The sequence below is a fragment of the Vicia villosa genome, linkage group LG4 (assembly GCF_029867415.1).
Source record: "Vicia villosa cultivar HV-30 ecotype Madison, WI linkage group LG4, Vvil1.0, whole genome shotgun sequence".
Taxonomy (NCBI): domain Eukaryota; kingdom Viridiplantae; phylum Streptophyta; class Magnoliopsida; order Fabales; family Fabaceae; genus Vicia; species Vicia villosa.
Window position 1 is genome coordinate 42,753,664 of NC_081183.1, and position 14,541 is coordinate 42,768,204.

The 14,541-nt window shown below is 38.3% G+C and overlaps 1 protein-coding gene across 1 annotated transcript; it reads left to right on the forward strand.

Annotated features, from left to right (window-relative positions):
- Window positions 1–12,197: 12,197 nt before the first annotated feature.
- Window positions 12,198–13,922, forward strand: LOC131597122 (uncharacterized). The gene has a single exon (XM_058869835.1). It carries the CDS (start codon window positions 12,198–12,200, stop codon window positions 13,920–13,922), a length of 1,725 nt encoding a protein of 574 aa, XP_058725818.1.
- The last annotated feature ends 619 nt before the right edge of the window (window positions 13,923–14,541 follow it).

A 14,541-nucleotide genomic window follows, 5' to 3' on the forward strand; every position in this document is an offset into this window, starting at 1 on the left:
GCTTTCAAGGGAATACCTACACATACAAACAGACAACAATCCAATGCCAGACAGACAGAACAACCACAGAGTAATAACAGAATAAGGGTCCAGAGGCACTAAGTCCATAAGTCCGAATCTCCAAAATGCTCGAGATAGTAACCAATAGTCCAAAAGAGCCTTATGTGTTGTTTAGATTTTTGTTATTTATTAGTGTTTTAGCATAAAAGTAAAGTATGGTCCAAGTGGACAAAGAGAAAATAGCAGAAACATAAACATATGTCCTAGTGGACAAAGAGAAAATAGCGGAATACAAACGTCCAAATGGACAAAGGAAAAATAGCGGAATGTAAATATGATGAAATGATAAAATAAAGCGATAAAGCGAGAAATATAAAGAGCAATATAATAAAAGTGCGGAAATTAAAGTCAATTGTTAGATGTTAAAGATAACCATCTTGAAACTTGTCAAGTATGTTATCAAAGTTAGTAATGAAGATCGATGGTGAGTGAAGGATGTACTCGGATTTAAATTCAATGGAAACTTATCAGAAGCTTGATAAAATCATAGCGACTACACGATAAATTTCCATAAGTCATAAATCAACCGCATACAATTCTCTTCCATATTTGATCTTTTTTATTCGGGACACGAAATATTGCGCTATGTTAAGCAGATCGCCAAGTGATTTATGTAGAAATCACCCTACAACGAGGCCGGTCAAAACTTTATGTGCTAATGCATGCGAGGGAAATGAGATGTAGATCATTCTCCGAAAGCAATACCGCACGAAAAGAAAATAGGTAACGATCTAGTCTTTACCAAGAATCCATAGAATTCTCAAAGTGTTAAGACTTTCATCGATCAAAAGAAAAAAAGAAGGAGAAGAAGATAAAATGCATAAAGTAAAATCAACTCACACTATCATTAATATCATTCATCTAATATTATGGATTTGGTCATTTCAAACCTGTCAACATCCTAGATCCAATGATATTAATGAAGTGGAGGAAGAAGGAACCCGAAACAAGCATAAAAAAGGCAAAAAAACACATTCTGCCAGCAGGAAATCGATTTCATGCAGGGGGAAATCGATTTCCTGAGTGCAGAGTTCAAATTTTGAAAAAAAAAAGGTGGAAATCGATTTCCTACAGAGGGAAATCGATTTCCTGCAAGCAGCATTCAAAAAATCAGCATTAGGAGGCATAAAACTTGACTTAAGCAAACATACAAACACCTTATGATCACATATCAATTGGAGCACGAATTTTCCATCAAATCACCATCAAATAGGACCAATATAGCATCAAAGATGCATCACACACAAGCACAAAAGAATAACATTATGATGGATGAATAAAGATGAAGAAAATTACCAAATCTTGAACAAAACTTAGATCTACTTCAAGAATCACCAACACAAATCTTGATCTCTCAACAATTGAAGAAAAAAGAGTGAAATGGATGGTGGTTTAGCTCAAAGTTTTGTGAGGTTCAAGATGTGACTCACAAACTTTATGAAAGAAAAAGAGCTTTGGTGAATTTGGTAGGGATGAGGAGAGAAATTGCAAGGGGTTTTTTGGCTCTCAAAGCTTGAGAAATGAGAGAGTAGTGGCCTCTATTTATAGGATGAGAGCAAGAATAGTGGCAATTTGGTCTTTTTGTGTTTGGTAATTAATTTGTGGTTAATTGGTAATTAAATGGCATTTAAATGGTAAGAAATGGTAAAATGAGGTTTAAGTTGGTTTAATAAAGGGGTTAATTTTGATGAGGTGGAAAATTGGTAAAATGATCAAATAAAAAAAGTGCCAAAATGATGTCAAGCTTCCCTCCTTATATTTTTTGAATTTCGCCTTAAGGAAATCGATTTCCCCAGGAGTGAAATCGATTTCACACTGTTCCAGAAGAGAATTTGGCGCAAAATACACTAGGGAAATCGATTTACCCAGGAGGGAAATCAATTTCATGCTGTCCTGAATGTGATTTTGTTGAAGATTGCTGCAGGGAAATCGATTTCATCAGTCAAAAATGTGAAAAATGTCTTGTTTATTACATGTCTTGGCTTGGTACCTACAAAACAAAAGCCTACAAAGAAACAAAGCAATATTTTTGGTATTTGGGTTAGTGCAATATGCATACAAGATAAACAATCATTGGTGCTTGATGGTCCCTCTTATTGATGAGGTGAGTGCAACACCACAAACTAAACTTCCAAGTGAAGCTCTTGATTAATGATTGGGATATGAATGATATATGATCTTAGGGTCAAAAATTGGGGTATGACAGATGCCCCTATTTAAGTTTCTTCGATTTGGAGATACGATGATTGGAAATCTTCGTTTTGACGAAATCAAAGAGACTTAAATATATAAAACACAATTTTTGAACCTAAGATGCTATGAAATGTTTAATGAATGCATATGGTGAGGATAAAACACGGCAACACCGGGGAGAAAAAAGGAACTCCACTAGGGAAAACAAATGTCTTGCTGGCATAACTCCACTGGGGAAAACAAATGTCTTGCCGGCATAACTCCACTGGGGAAGGCAAGACTTTGTTGGAGAGACGAAACTTTGGTGGGAAAAGAAACTTTTATGGGGAAAACATTTCGCACCAGAGAGGTTAAAGCATCACCTTTCGCTGGAGGTGAGAAAATGGAGTATCCTCTTCCACTGGGGATGAGAAAATATGCATCCTCCTTCGCTTGGGAATCAGAATGCCAATCTTCCATTTACGGAAAACACACCACCGTTCCACTGAAGGTGAGCTACGGACGTTCCACTGAAGGTAGAAAAGAGATGTACCGCCGTACCATTGTCGATGAAGATATAAGATACACCAACGTTCCACTGAAGGTGAGCTACGAACTCAATAGTTGAAGGTAGAGAAAGATTGAATTACCGCCTCAATAGTTGATGATAAACTACCAACTCAATAGTTGAAGGTAGAAGAAAATTGAATTACCGCCTCAATGATTGACGATAAGCTACCAACTCAATAGTAGAAGGTAGAAGAAAATTGAATTACCGCCTCAATGGTTGACGATAAGCTACCAACTCAATAGTTGAAGGTAGAAGAAAATTGAATTACCGCCTCAATGGTTGACGATAAACTACCAACTCAATAGTTGAAGGTAGAAGCAAATTGAATTACCGCCTCAATAGTTGACGATAAACTACCAACTCAATAGTTGAAGGTAGAAGAAAATTGAATTACCGCCTCAATGGTTGACGATAAGCTACCAACTCTATAGTTGAAGGTAGAAGGAAATTGAATTACCGCCTCAATGGTTGACGATAAGCTGCTGAGAATAATAAGTTGCCGCTAAGAATAGGGATCAACTTCTTCTTTAATCAAGGACATGGCTTGAGAAAAGGAACTGGATGCAAACTGTCACTTCTGATGAAGGGACTTACCATTTGCTGTGCTTCTTCCATTTGGATGCAAACTGTCACTTGCACTGAAGAGACTTAACATTTGCTGAGCTTCTTCCCTTTGGAATCAAGAATTTCATAAAGCCTGAGAGATTATCACTTGCTTTGAAGATAAGATTGGTACGTGAAGACATACAAACTTGCTCAAATAAAGAGGCTCCCATTTGTTGTCAACCAAAACATGATGGGGATAACACAAGTTGCTCAAAGTCAAAACCTGCCCCTTGCTTTCAAGCATATCACTGCTGGAAAATAAGCCTTTCAATATCTGATAAGAACATCAATCACAAACTAATTCTCTATTATTGAGGAAAGCAAAATCCTCAAGAGGTGCAAAATAAATGCCTTCTCAATCTAAGTTTCCCAGCCTAGAGAGGTTCAAAATAGTATTGTAAGAGACCAAAGTTCAATTCCAAGAACAAACTGGATAGAAACGGTCAAACAAATCTTTGCCCCTTGAGGAATAAACTCAACTGGGGATTAATTCCATCCTGACAAATGAGCTAAGGAGGAACACCGAAGCAAAATTCTTCCACGAGGAACAAACTCAGTGGGGATTATCAATCTCTGCGAGGAATTTACAGATCATCTTCTTCTTATCAAAAAGATTGGACAACACATCAAGCTCTATTATGGGAAATTAGAGAAAATTTCTTTGGAGAAAATCTCCATTCCGAACTTGCAGAGGAAATAAGAAGTTAACATCAAAGCAAACAAGTTAACATGCGGGGAATTTTAGTTCAAAACTCAACACAAGGTGAGAAAGAAAACCCAATAGTCAACCGCTGTCTTATTACTTCTTGGTAGAGAGACATACTCTGGACTAATCATAGCAACAACCTTTGTACTTCAAGCTAATGAGGTGATCAAGGTAACTTCTGATTCACAACTTGCCCCAGACTACATAGTCTATGAAAGGAAACTACCTCAAAAAGGTTCATAGGGATCCTTGGCGTCATGAAGACTTGGAATAATCTACCCCAGATCAACAGATTTTTGGAGAGATTTGTCAAATCTCGACGTAGCTGCCCCAGATTGACTAAACTTGGCACATTCTTTTACTCGACAAAGTCTTCGAGCTTTGCCCCATGATGGTAATCAAACTTGCAAAAGCATTATACTGGGAAAACAACATGCCTCTGGCAATGTTTTAGTTTTCTACTGATGATCAGATGTAAACTTCCTGGATGTCAAACAAATGTTTACAAGCAGAAAAATGTTTATTCTGAGAATGATAATGAAAATACAACAATTATGTAAGTCTTGAAGTTTTATTGAAAAGATGTCACAAAACCTTGTGAATGAATCACTGGTTAGGAAATGACATTGATTTTTGTATGCATATGATACCAACACAAGTTTTCAGCATAACTGATAGGAGTTAGGAACGCTTTCCTGTTTAAGTATGCTCTCGAAATAAACCCTGCTTCAATTAGGACTTTTGAGGGTTGTAACGTGGTTAGGTTCACGGTTTTCAGAAAAAAAATTTAGGCTCAAAGTTTATTTAGCCCACCCAACTTCATGATGTTCTCCAGTCCTATGTTCAGTTTACTCAACATGAGTATTCATCTCTCAAAAGGATTTTGTGCCATTAAGGACCTAATGAAGCTTTCTTGGCGTAGTAGTCACCCTTTTGTCTTCGTTTTTGTATTCACACGGATTTGTTCACTGTTGAGGACTTTTGCTTTGTTGTCCTTTCTTTTCACTTTCTTTTTTATTTTCCCTAACTTTTTCCTGGACTGATTCTTTTGAATTGGTCGTCCAGCGGGATGCTCTAACTTTTTCCTAAGTCATTTATTTTCAAGTTTCTGACTTAGCGAGCTTTTTCTTCTTTTTTTTTTCTTTCCTTTTTATTCTTTTGATTTGAACAAATCGTGTGACATTGACTTTGTCTTGACTTGTTGAGAGGGTTGTGACTGCCTCATTTCTTGGCGTATGGAGGATAACCATTGTGGTTTCACATTTTCCAGCCTTTTGATGCGCGGGAAATAACCATTGTGGTTTTCCATGATCCAACCATTGATGTGGATATGACATGCTTGATCTTTGGATGCACAATCCTTTTTTGAAATATGAACACTCGGTCAAATTAACTGAAGACTACCCTACCCCAGGTTAAAAATTAGGGTTTTTTCGTTTAGAAAAGAAACTCCTACTTCAAGGCTCAAAGGGGTTAACAAGGGATTATCTTCCTTATATCTCCGGTGTTTGGGAATTTGAAACAATGCTTGTACATCATCAGCAGGATTTTATTCAAGAGCATACAACCAGAAATTTTTCGTTTTCAGATCATCATCCTCCCTCCAATCTTTGCATAAGCAAGAGTTTGGCAAAAGCAATTGGTATCATAATGCATAAAAACAAATAAACATGAGTGAAACGAATGAATTACTTCAAGACAAACATTATCATTGCATTAGCATTAACATTCAAAAATAAACAAGTTTCTACATGCAAACAATGCATTGAAAAACAAGAAATATTACAAATAGAAATCAATAAGAATACTAAAAACTGAGAAGGCTTTCTCCATCTGGGTTTGTGCTGAAGGAAACATCTTTCAAACTTCAGGCTACCATCAATAGTGATTCATTCATGCTTTGGCAAGGGATTGTTTTGAACATTAGGGCCAATGTCTCGGAAAGACAAAATACCAACACGAGTCAATCTTTGAACTTCAACCTTTAGAGCCCAACAATCTTCTAAATTGTTTCCGGAAGCATCCTGATGAAAAGCGCAAGTAACATCAGCATTGTACCACCATGGAATCTTCTCTGGAATTGGAGGTGGTGATCTTGGTTGAACCAACTTCTTATGAATTAGAGCGGGATACAGTTCTGTATATGTCATGGGGATAGGATCAAAATTAGGTTTTCGTCTTGCTGGCTGTTGACTAGCCTGAGCCACATGAGCTGAATTCACAATGGGAGTCACTGACGCCACTTGTTGAGATTGATTTCTAAACCGACTATTCCTCCCATGAGAAATAGCATTAGCGTCTAATTCCTTCTTCTTTTGGAATGAAGAACCATACTTCTTCGCACCACCAGACGAATTGTCATTGCGAACCAGACGGCCTTCTCGCACAGCTTCTTCCAACCTGACACCCATACCCACCATTTCGGTGAAGTCTACATGAGCACTTGCAATCATTTTCTCATAGTAAAATGGACCAAGAGTCTTCAGAAAAATCTTAGTCATCTCTTTTTCTTCCATTGGAGGAATCACTTGGGCGGCAACCTCACGCCATCTCTGAGCATATTCCTTGAAGGATTCCTTCTCTTTCTGCATCATAGCTCGCAATTGATCCCTATCAGGAGCCATGTCCACATTATACTTGTATTGCTTCACAAACGCCTCAGCTAAGTCATTAAAAGTGCGAATATGGGTTCTATCAAGGCCCATATACCACTTAGAAGCAGCTCCAGTCAAACTGTCTTAGAAATAGTGAATCAACAGACGTTGATCATCAGTGTGAGTGGACATCTTTCTCACATACATCACCAGATGTGCCTGAGGACAGGAATTTCCTTTATACTTCTCAAATTCAGGTAACTTAAACTTAGCAGGTACTTTCACATTGGGAACGAGGCAAAGATCATGCACATTCTTTCCAAACAGTTCTTTCCCACGCAAGGCTTTCATTTCTTTCTGCAGTTCTTCAAACTGATCTTGGAAACCATCCATTATGTCTTGAATTTCACTTGGAGCAGCATCATAAATGGGCTCTGGGACAAAAGGACAAGTATGAACAATAGGAGATGTGTTGACCATAACAGGAGTAACCGGACGAGTCATCTCAGGAACAGACAAATAACCTTCAGGCATGCCCCAGGGATATCCATTAGGCATACGTTGCGGAGTAGCACCAGCAGGAACAGCATGAATGGTTGTAGCAGCAATTTCAGAAATCACAGTGGTCTGACCCTGAACTTGGGCATTGGGAGGAATAACCTGATTCTGATTCTGAGCAGCCATCAACGTCTCAACTAGAGCAGTGAGACGTTCCACACCAGATCTCAAAGTAACAACCTCTTCACGTAGCTCACGATTCTCTTTCTCAAGAACTTCCATCTTCTTCTTGCAGTTAGCTCGAGTGTTATACCGGTGAGACAGCTTGATTCTTTCACTTCAATATGAAGAACACTGAATAAGACCTCGGGAATACTCTCGGAAGCAAGACCATAATGCGGAATGATGCATGAAATGCAGATGATTTGTTTTTTTATTATTATTTGAGTTTCAAAGAAATTAAGATATTAACTTGTAAACACTCAAACATTGGACTAAAGTTTCGATTAAGTTATCATCAAAATCAATCATCCATTTTGGTGGATTAGAGTTTTCACCCCATCAACACCCATGATCCATTGAGTTTGATGAAACTTATGATGTTTACAAGGAAAGACCTTTAAGTTCCTTGAAAAAAAAAATAAAAAAAAGAGTTTTCATGGATGCATGAATGCATGGTTTATGCATCAACCACAACCAAGAGCACGCAAGGTCACATAAGATCACACAAAATCACACAGTCCAAGTTCAAAGGTTCGACGTCACGAGCATGGAGCCATGGGTCTACCCATCCCACAAGGTGTGTTCTAAGGAATTTTGTACCTGCCAATCGGGTTCTACAAAGGTTCCCAGAGTTTTCAATCTTCTATCGGATATTACCGGCATGCACAATTGCTCATGGGCGCCAATAATATGCCTAAAAAGACCTCGTCTAAGCGTAGTATCGCATGACAACAAGCTCAAATTGGTACTTGATCTTGTTTCTGCACTACATCCTAAAAAGGCTTAGATTGGTTAAAAGGGTTCTACGCCATTCAGCTTCTACGGACACTCACTATTGAAAGTAATATCATTATCACGATGGTTCGTAACAACCTCTACTACCTTCCATGAGGCCTCCACTGATTGGGGTTCCACCATATGACGCTCATGGTAAGGATTGCTCCTGACATGCGACTATTGGTCTTACCACCTCCTATATCAAGTTACTCACCAAAGTTCGGGTTAGAACTTTGTCTCATCACAGAGGAACCATCGAGCACCGAAAAGAAAAAAAAGAAATTAAACAAACAAAGCACACAACAATATATACAGATAAAAAACACACAGATAAACAAAAATAGGCTTAACACAATTAAAACTGGATCCCCAGTGAAGTCGCCATTTTTCTGTAGCGGGGATAATCTGATATCAAAGCTATAGGATTGACTCGAATCAATATTTCGTTTGAAATCGCCACCGCGCTTTATTGTTTCCAAAGGAAAAGGGAAAAGAACGTAAAACCCAAAGTTTTGTTTTTAAAACAAGAAAGAGATCTCAGGTACGGGTGTTGATTATATGAGGGGAAGGTTTTAAGCACTCCTCATATCTATGGTACTCCACAAGAACCTTTTTGAAAATCTGTGTGTGTGTGTGCTAAAGAAGGGGTTTGTTTTATTTTTAAAATAAGCTCGGCAAAGCGTTAAGCTTTGTGCCTACATACCTCCTTGGTGCAATGGAGAAGTCAGAGCTAATGTAGTTCCGCTTTAAGGGAAAACATTTTTAAAAAACGAATAAACACTTTATCGTCGTCGGAGAGAAATACTCAGCCATTGATCTTGAGCATGAGAACAAATGAGTTCTTTGCATCGCAAATGAAAGAAAGGCTCCAACTCGGATAAGATCAACGAGTATGCCACTAGCTCTCTCACGCGGAAAAGATCTCATTTTATCAATCAATTTCAAAATCGTGGGGTATAACCACTCGTTTTGACAATTAGTCGTGTCTAAACTTTTGAAGAAAAGGCCACTAAGGGCAAAAGATATTTTAAAGAAAAAGGTTTTGAAAAGGTTGCAAACATAAGAAGGTTTTTGAAAAAGGGAGAAGATTTTGAAAATCTAAGAAATGGGAGGAGATGAAGAGGCTAACCTAATGCATAAAATAAAAGCTAAGGAAAAGAAACGGTCTAACCGAAAAAGAACCAAAAACACTTGACATTATGAGTCAAGGTAGATTTCCCATCCTTTGGAATTATCAATACCAACACATTAACACTTGGGGATCCAGATGAACTTATTATCTTAGCACCACTTTGCATTAAGCACATTAAGATTCTGACGAAAATCGTGCAGAGTAACGGCTGTTTTCGGGTAAAATCCTTATATCAATGCCTTGGAATTAACCATCAAGGGCTTTCAAGGGAATACCTGCACATACAAACAGACAACAATCCAATGCCAGACAGACAGAACAACCACAGAGTAATAATAGAATAAGGATCCAGAGGCACTAAGTCCATAAGTCCAAATCTCCAAAATGCTCGGGATAGTAACCAATACTCCAAAAGAGCCTTATGTGTTTTTTAGATTTTTGTTATTTATTAGTGTTTTAGCATAAAAGTAAAGTATGGTCCAAGTGGACAAAGAGAAAATAGCGGAAACATAAACATATGTCCAAGTGGACAAAGAGAAAATAGCGGAATATAAACGTCCAAATGGACAAAGGAAAAATAGCGGAATATAAATATGATGAAATGATAAAATAAAGCGATAAAGCGAGAAATATAAAGAGCAATATAATAAAAGTGCGGAAATTAAAGTCAATTGTTAGATGTTAAAGATAACCATCTTGAAACTTGTCAAGTATGTTATCAAAGTTAGTAATGAAGATCGATGGTGAGTGAAGGATGTACTCGGATTTAAATTCAATGGAAACTTATCAGAAGCTTGATAAAATCATAGCGACTACACGATAAATTTTTCATAAGTCATAAATCAACCGCATACAATTCTCTTCCATATTTGATCTTTTTTATTCGGGACACGAAATATTGCGCTATGTTAACTAGATCGCCAAGTGATTTATGTAGAAATCACCTTACAACGAGGCCGGTCAAAACTTTATGTGCTAATGCATGCGAGAGAAATGATATGTAGATCATTCTCCGAAAGAAATACCGCACAAAAAGAAAATAGGTAACGATCTAGTCTTTACCAAGAATCCATAGAATTCTCAAAGTGTTAAGACTTTCATCGATCAAAAGAAAAAAAGGAGAAGAAGATAAAATGCATAAAGTAAAATCAACTCACACTATCATTAATATCATTCATCTAATATTATGGATTTGGTCATTTCAAACCTATCAACATCCTAGATCCAATGATATTAATGAAGTGGAGGAAGAAGGAACCCGAAACAAGCATAAAAAAGGCAAAAAAACACATTCTGCCAGCAGGAAATCGATTTCATGCAGGGGGAAATCGATTTCCTGAGTGCAGAGTTCAAATTTTGAAAAAAAATAAGGTGGAAATCGATTTCCTACAGAGGGAAATCGATTTCCTGCACGCAGCATTCAAAAAATCAGCATTAGGAGGCATAAAACTTGACTTAAGCAAACATACAAACACCTTATGATCACATATCAATTGGAGCACGAATTTTCCATCAAATCACCATCAAATAGGACCAATATAGCATCAAAGATGCATCACACACAAGCACAAAAGAATCACATTATGATGGATGAATAAAGATGAAGAAAATTACCAAATCTTGAACAAAACTTAGATCTACTTCAAGAATCACCAACACAAATCTTGATCTCTCAACAATTGAAGAAAAAAGAGTGAAATGGATGGTGGTTTAGCTCAAAGTTTTGTGAGGTTCAAGATGTGACTCACAAACTATATGAAAGAAAAAGAGCTTTGGTGAATTTGGTAGGGATGAGGAGAGAAATTGCAAGGGGTTTTTTGGCTCTCAAAGCTTGAGAAATGAGAGAGTAGTGGCCTCTATTTATAGGATGAGAGCAAGAATAGTGGCAATTTGGTCTTTTTGTGTTTGGTAATTAATTTGTGGTTAATTGGTAATTAAATGGCATTTAAATGGTAAGAAATGGTAAAATGAGGTTTAAGTGGGTTTAATGAAGGGGTTAATTTTGATGAGGTGGAAAATTGGTAAAATGATCAAATAAAAAAAGTGCCAAAATGATGTCAAGCTTCCCTCCTTATATTTTTTGAATTTCGCCTTAAGGAAATCGATTTCCCCAGGAGTGAAATCGATTTCACACTGTTCCAGAAGAGAATTTGGCGCAAAATACACTAGGGAAATCGATTTACCCAGGAGGGAAATCGATTTCATGCTGTCCTGAATGTGATTTTGTTGAAGATTACTGCAGGGAAATCGATTTCATCAGTCAGAAATGTGAAAAATGTCTTGTTTATTACATGTCTTGGCTTGATACCTACAAAACAAAAGCCTACAAAGAAACAAAGCAATATTTTTGGTATTTGGGTTAGTGCAATATGCATACAAGATAAACAATCATTGGTGCTTGATGGTCCCTCTTATTGATGAGGTGAGTGCAACACCACAAACTAAACTTCCAAGTGAAGCTCTTGATTAATGATTGGGATATGAATGATATATGATCTTAGGGTCAAAAATTGGGGTATGACACAATACTACTCCGCCTGCTCTGCATCCTCGAGTTTCGCCGAGTTGGTTATGATTGGTGAACGAATTGAAAGTGGGATTAAGGCTGGTAGAATAAAGAATCCAAGTGCAGCTAGTTCCTCCTCTGGAGCTGGTGGAAAGAAGCCATATAATGGGTTTGCCAAGAAACGAGAAGGCGAGACCAGTGCCGCTTACTATGGTCAAGGCAAGGGCCATGCTTATTAACAAGTAGTTGTTGTAACCATACCAAATGCTCCTTTTCAGCAACATCAGCAACGAGGGTATGCCCCACGTCAATATCAACCATTGGGATCGGAAAGAGTTTTTGATCCGATCCCAATGACATATGCACAAGTATTGCCATATCTCCTCGATCTAAAGTTAATACAATTGAGGACTCTAGCCACTCCTACTAAGTTGCCTGCTAATTGGGATGCCAATGCGAGATGTGAATTCCACTCTGGGGCACCTGGACATAGCATTGAAAACTATAAAGCATTGAAGCATCAGGTTCAAAATCTTCTCGACTCTAAGGCCATTGAGTTTACTCCTACTCAAGGACCTAATGTTGTTCAGAATCCCATGCCTCCCCATGGAGCTCACGCTGCAAATGCCATCGAGTTTGTTGAAGATACTCTCTTGGTCAAGGATGTGATCGAATTGGGCTCTCTGTTGCCATTACTAAAAGAGGAATTATTGAGGATGGGTCTATACTCTGGTTATGGAGAATTCTGTACTGACTGCATGGCCGTTCCTTCAGTTTGTGATAAGGTGAAAAGTGGGATTCAACAGTTGATTGATAGTGGGTATCTACAGTTTGAGCGTGTGCAACATCCTGAAATAGTCGAGAATGAAGTCAATGTGGCATCCATCCCGTATACTCCTTTCAAGATTCCAATTCCTGCCAGAGCACCTCCTTTGGTCATTACATTGCCTGGTCCCGTCCCATATAACAATGAAAAAGCAATCCCGTGGAATTATGGTGGAGAGATTTTCTACCAAGGGGCCAAGTATGAGATTAAAACGCCGGTTGAGAAAGAAGATGTGGATAATGTTGTTGGCATTGGAAGAATGACAAGAAGTGGTCGTATTTTCAATCCTCCCCAGAATACTCGCGATGATAATGCAGAAGCTCTAGCTCAAGCTAAAGGAAAAAGAGTGGTGGAAGACGCAGTGGATCAGGGGCAAAGCTCTAATTCTGAAGATACTGTGGCCAAAGAGATGGAAGAGTTCCTAAAGATCATCAAGAAAAGTGAGAATAAAGTGGATGACCAGTTGAGTCAAACTCAATCAAAGATTTCGATCTTGCAGTTGCTCTTGTGTTCGGAGACACATCGAAATGCTTTGTTGAGACTTCTAAGTACTGCCTTTGTCCCTCCGGAAATCTCAGTGAATCAACTTGAAGGAGTGGTGTCAAACATCAACACTGGTAATGGATTGGGATTCACTGATGCAGACTTGCCTTCCAAAGGTAGAAACCACAATAGAGCTTTGCATATATCAGTGGAGTGTAAAGGGACTATGTTATCACGTGTTCTCGTGGATAATGGATCTTCCTTGAATGTATTACCAAAGTCATCTTTGATGAGGCTAGATTATTCTGGTGTTGAGATAAGGCCGAGTGAATTGACGGTGAGAGCCTTTGATGGATCAAAGAGATCAGTGTTTGGGGAGTTTCACTTGTCGATAATGATAGGCCCTCAGCTTTTCACTATTACTTTCTTTGTGATGGATATCCACCCGTCTTACAGTTGTCTCCTGGGACGTCCATGGATCCATGCTGTTGGGGCAGTGACTTCCACATTGCATCAGAAACTCAAATTCGCGACTCAACGAAAGATAGTCACAATATGTGGAGAGGAAGAACACGTGGTAAGCCATCTTGCGTCTTTCAGGTATATTGATGTGGAAGAAGAGGTCCACGAGACACCTTGCCAGGCCTTTGAGGCTGTCCAGACTATCAAGATCCCTTATGTTGAAAATAAGAAGTTGGAGGCTCCCATGTCTTCACTAAAGGAAGCTAAAGCTGTGGTTGAATCTGGTCATCCTGAAGGATGGGGCTGAGTTATAGATTTACCAGTCAAGCAGGATAAATGTGGGATCGGATATCAGTTGGGTCAGAGTTCATCTAATGAGGCCCCCAAGAAGCCCGGAACCTTCGTTCCGATTAAGTTCTCTAGTGCTGGCATCGTCAAAGACCATATTTGTGCTGCTAATGATGATACGGATAGCGATTATGACATTGAGGAATGGATCAAGAAGTGTACCCCAGGACAGAAGCTTCTCAACTGGTCATCCGAGAACATCATCTCAACGACTTTTGATCAAGAGTAATGCTGTTTGTTTTTGTTTATCATACAATAATTCCTGTGTTCTGCCCAAGACACAGTGAACACATGTAGGGCATCATTTGTTGTTTTTCAATGTTAAAATCATTAATAAAAGGACGTTTTTGCATTCAAATATTTCGTTCCCTGTCTTTCATTTTTTACTTTTACATTTGTTTTAAATAAAAAAAATGGCAATGTTTCTTATTCATCACCATCCCTCCATTCTAAAATAAAGCATAAATCATAATTCATGCAGATCCACTTCTCCTCCAGATTCTGTTGATAACGATCTTGCTATGCCTCATTATGACTTCGACAATCCTATCTATACCGCTGAAGAAGGGGATGAAGAA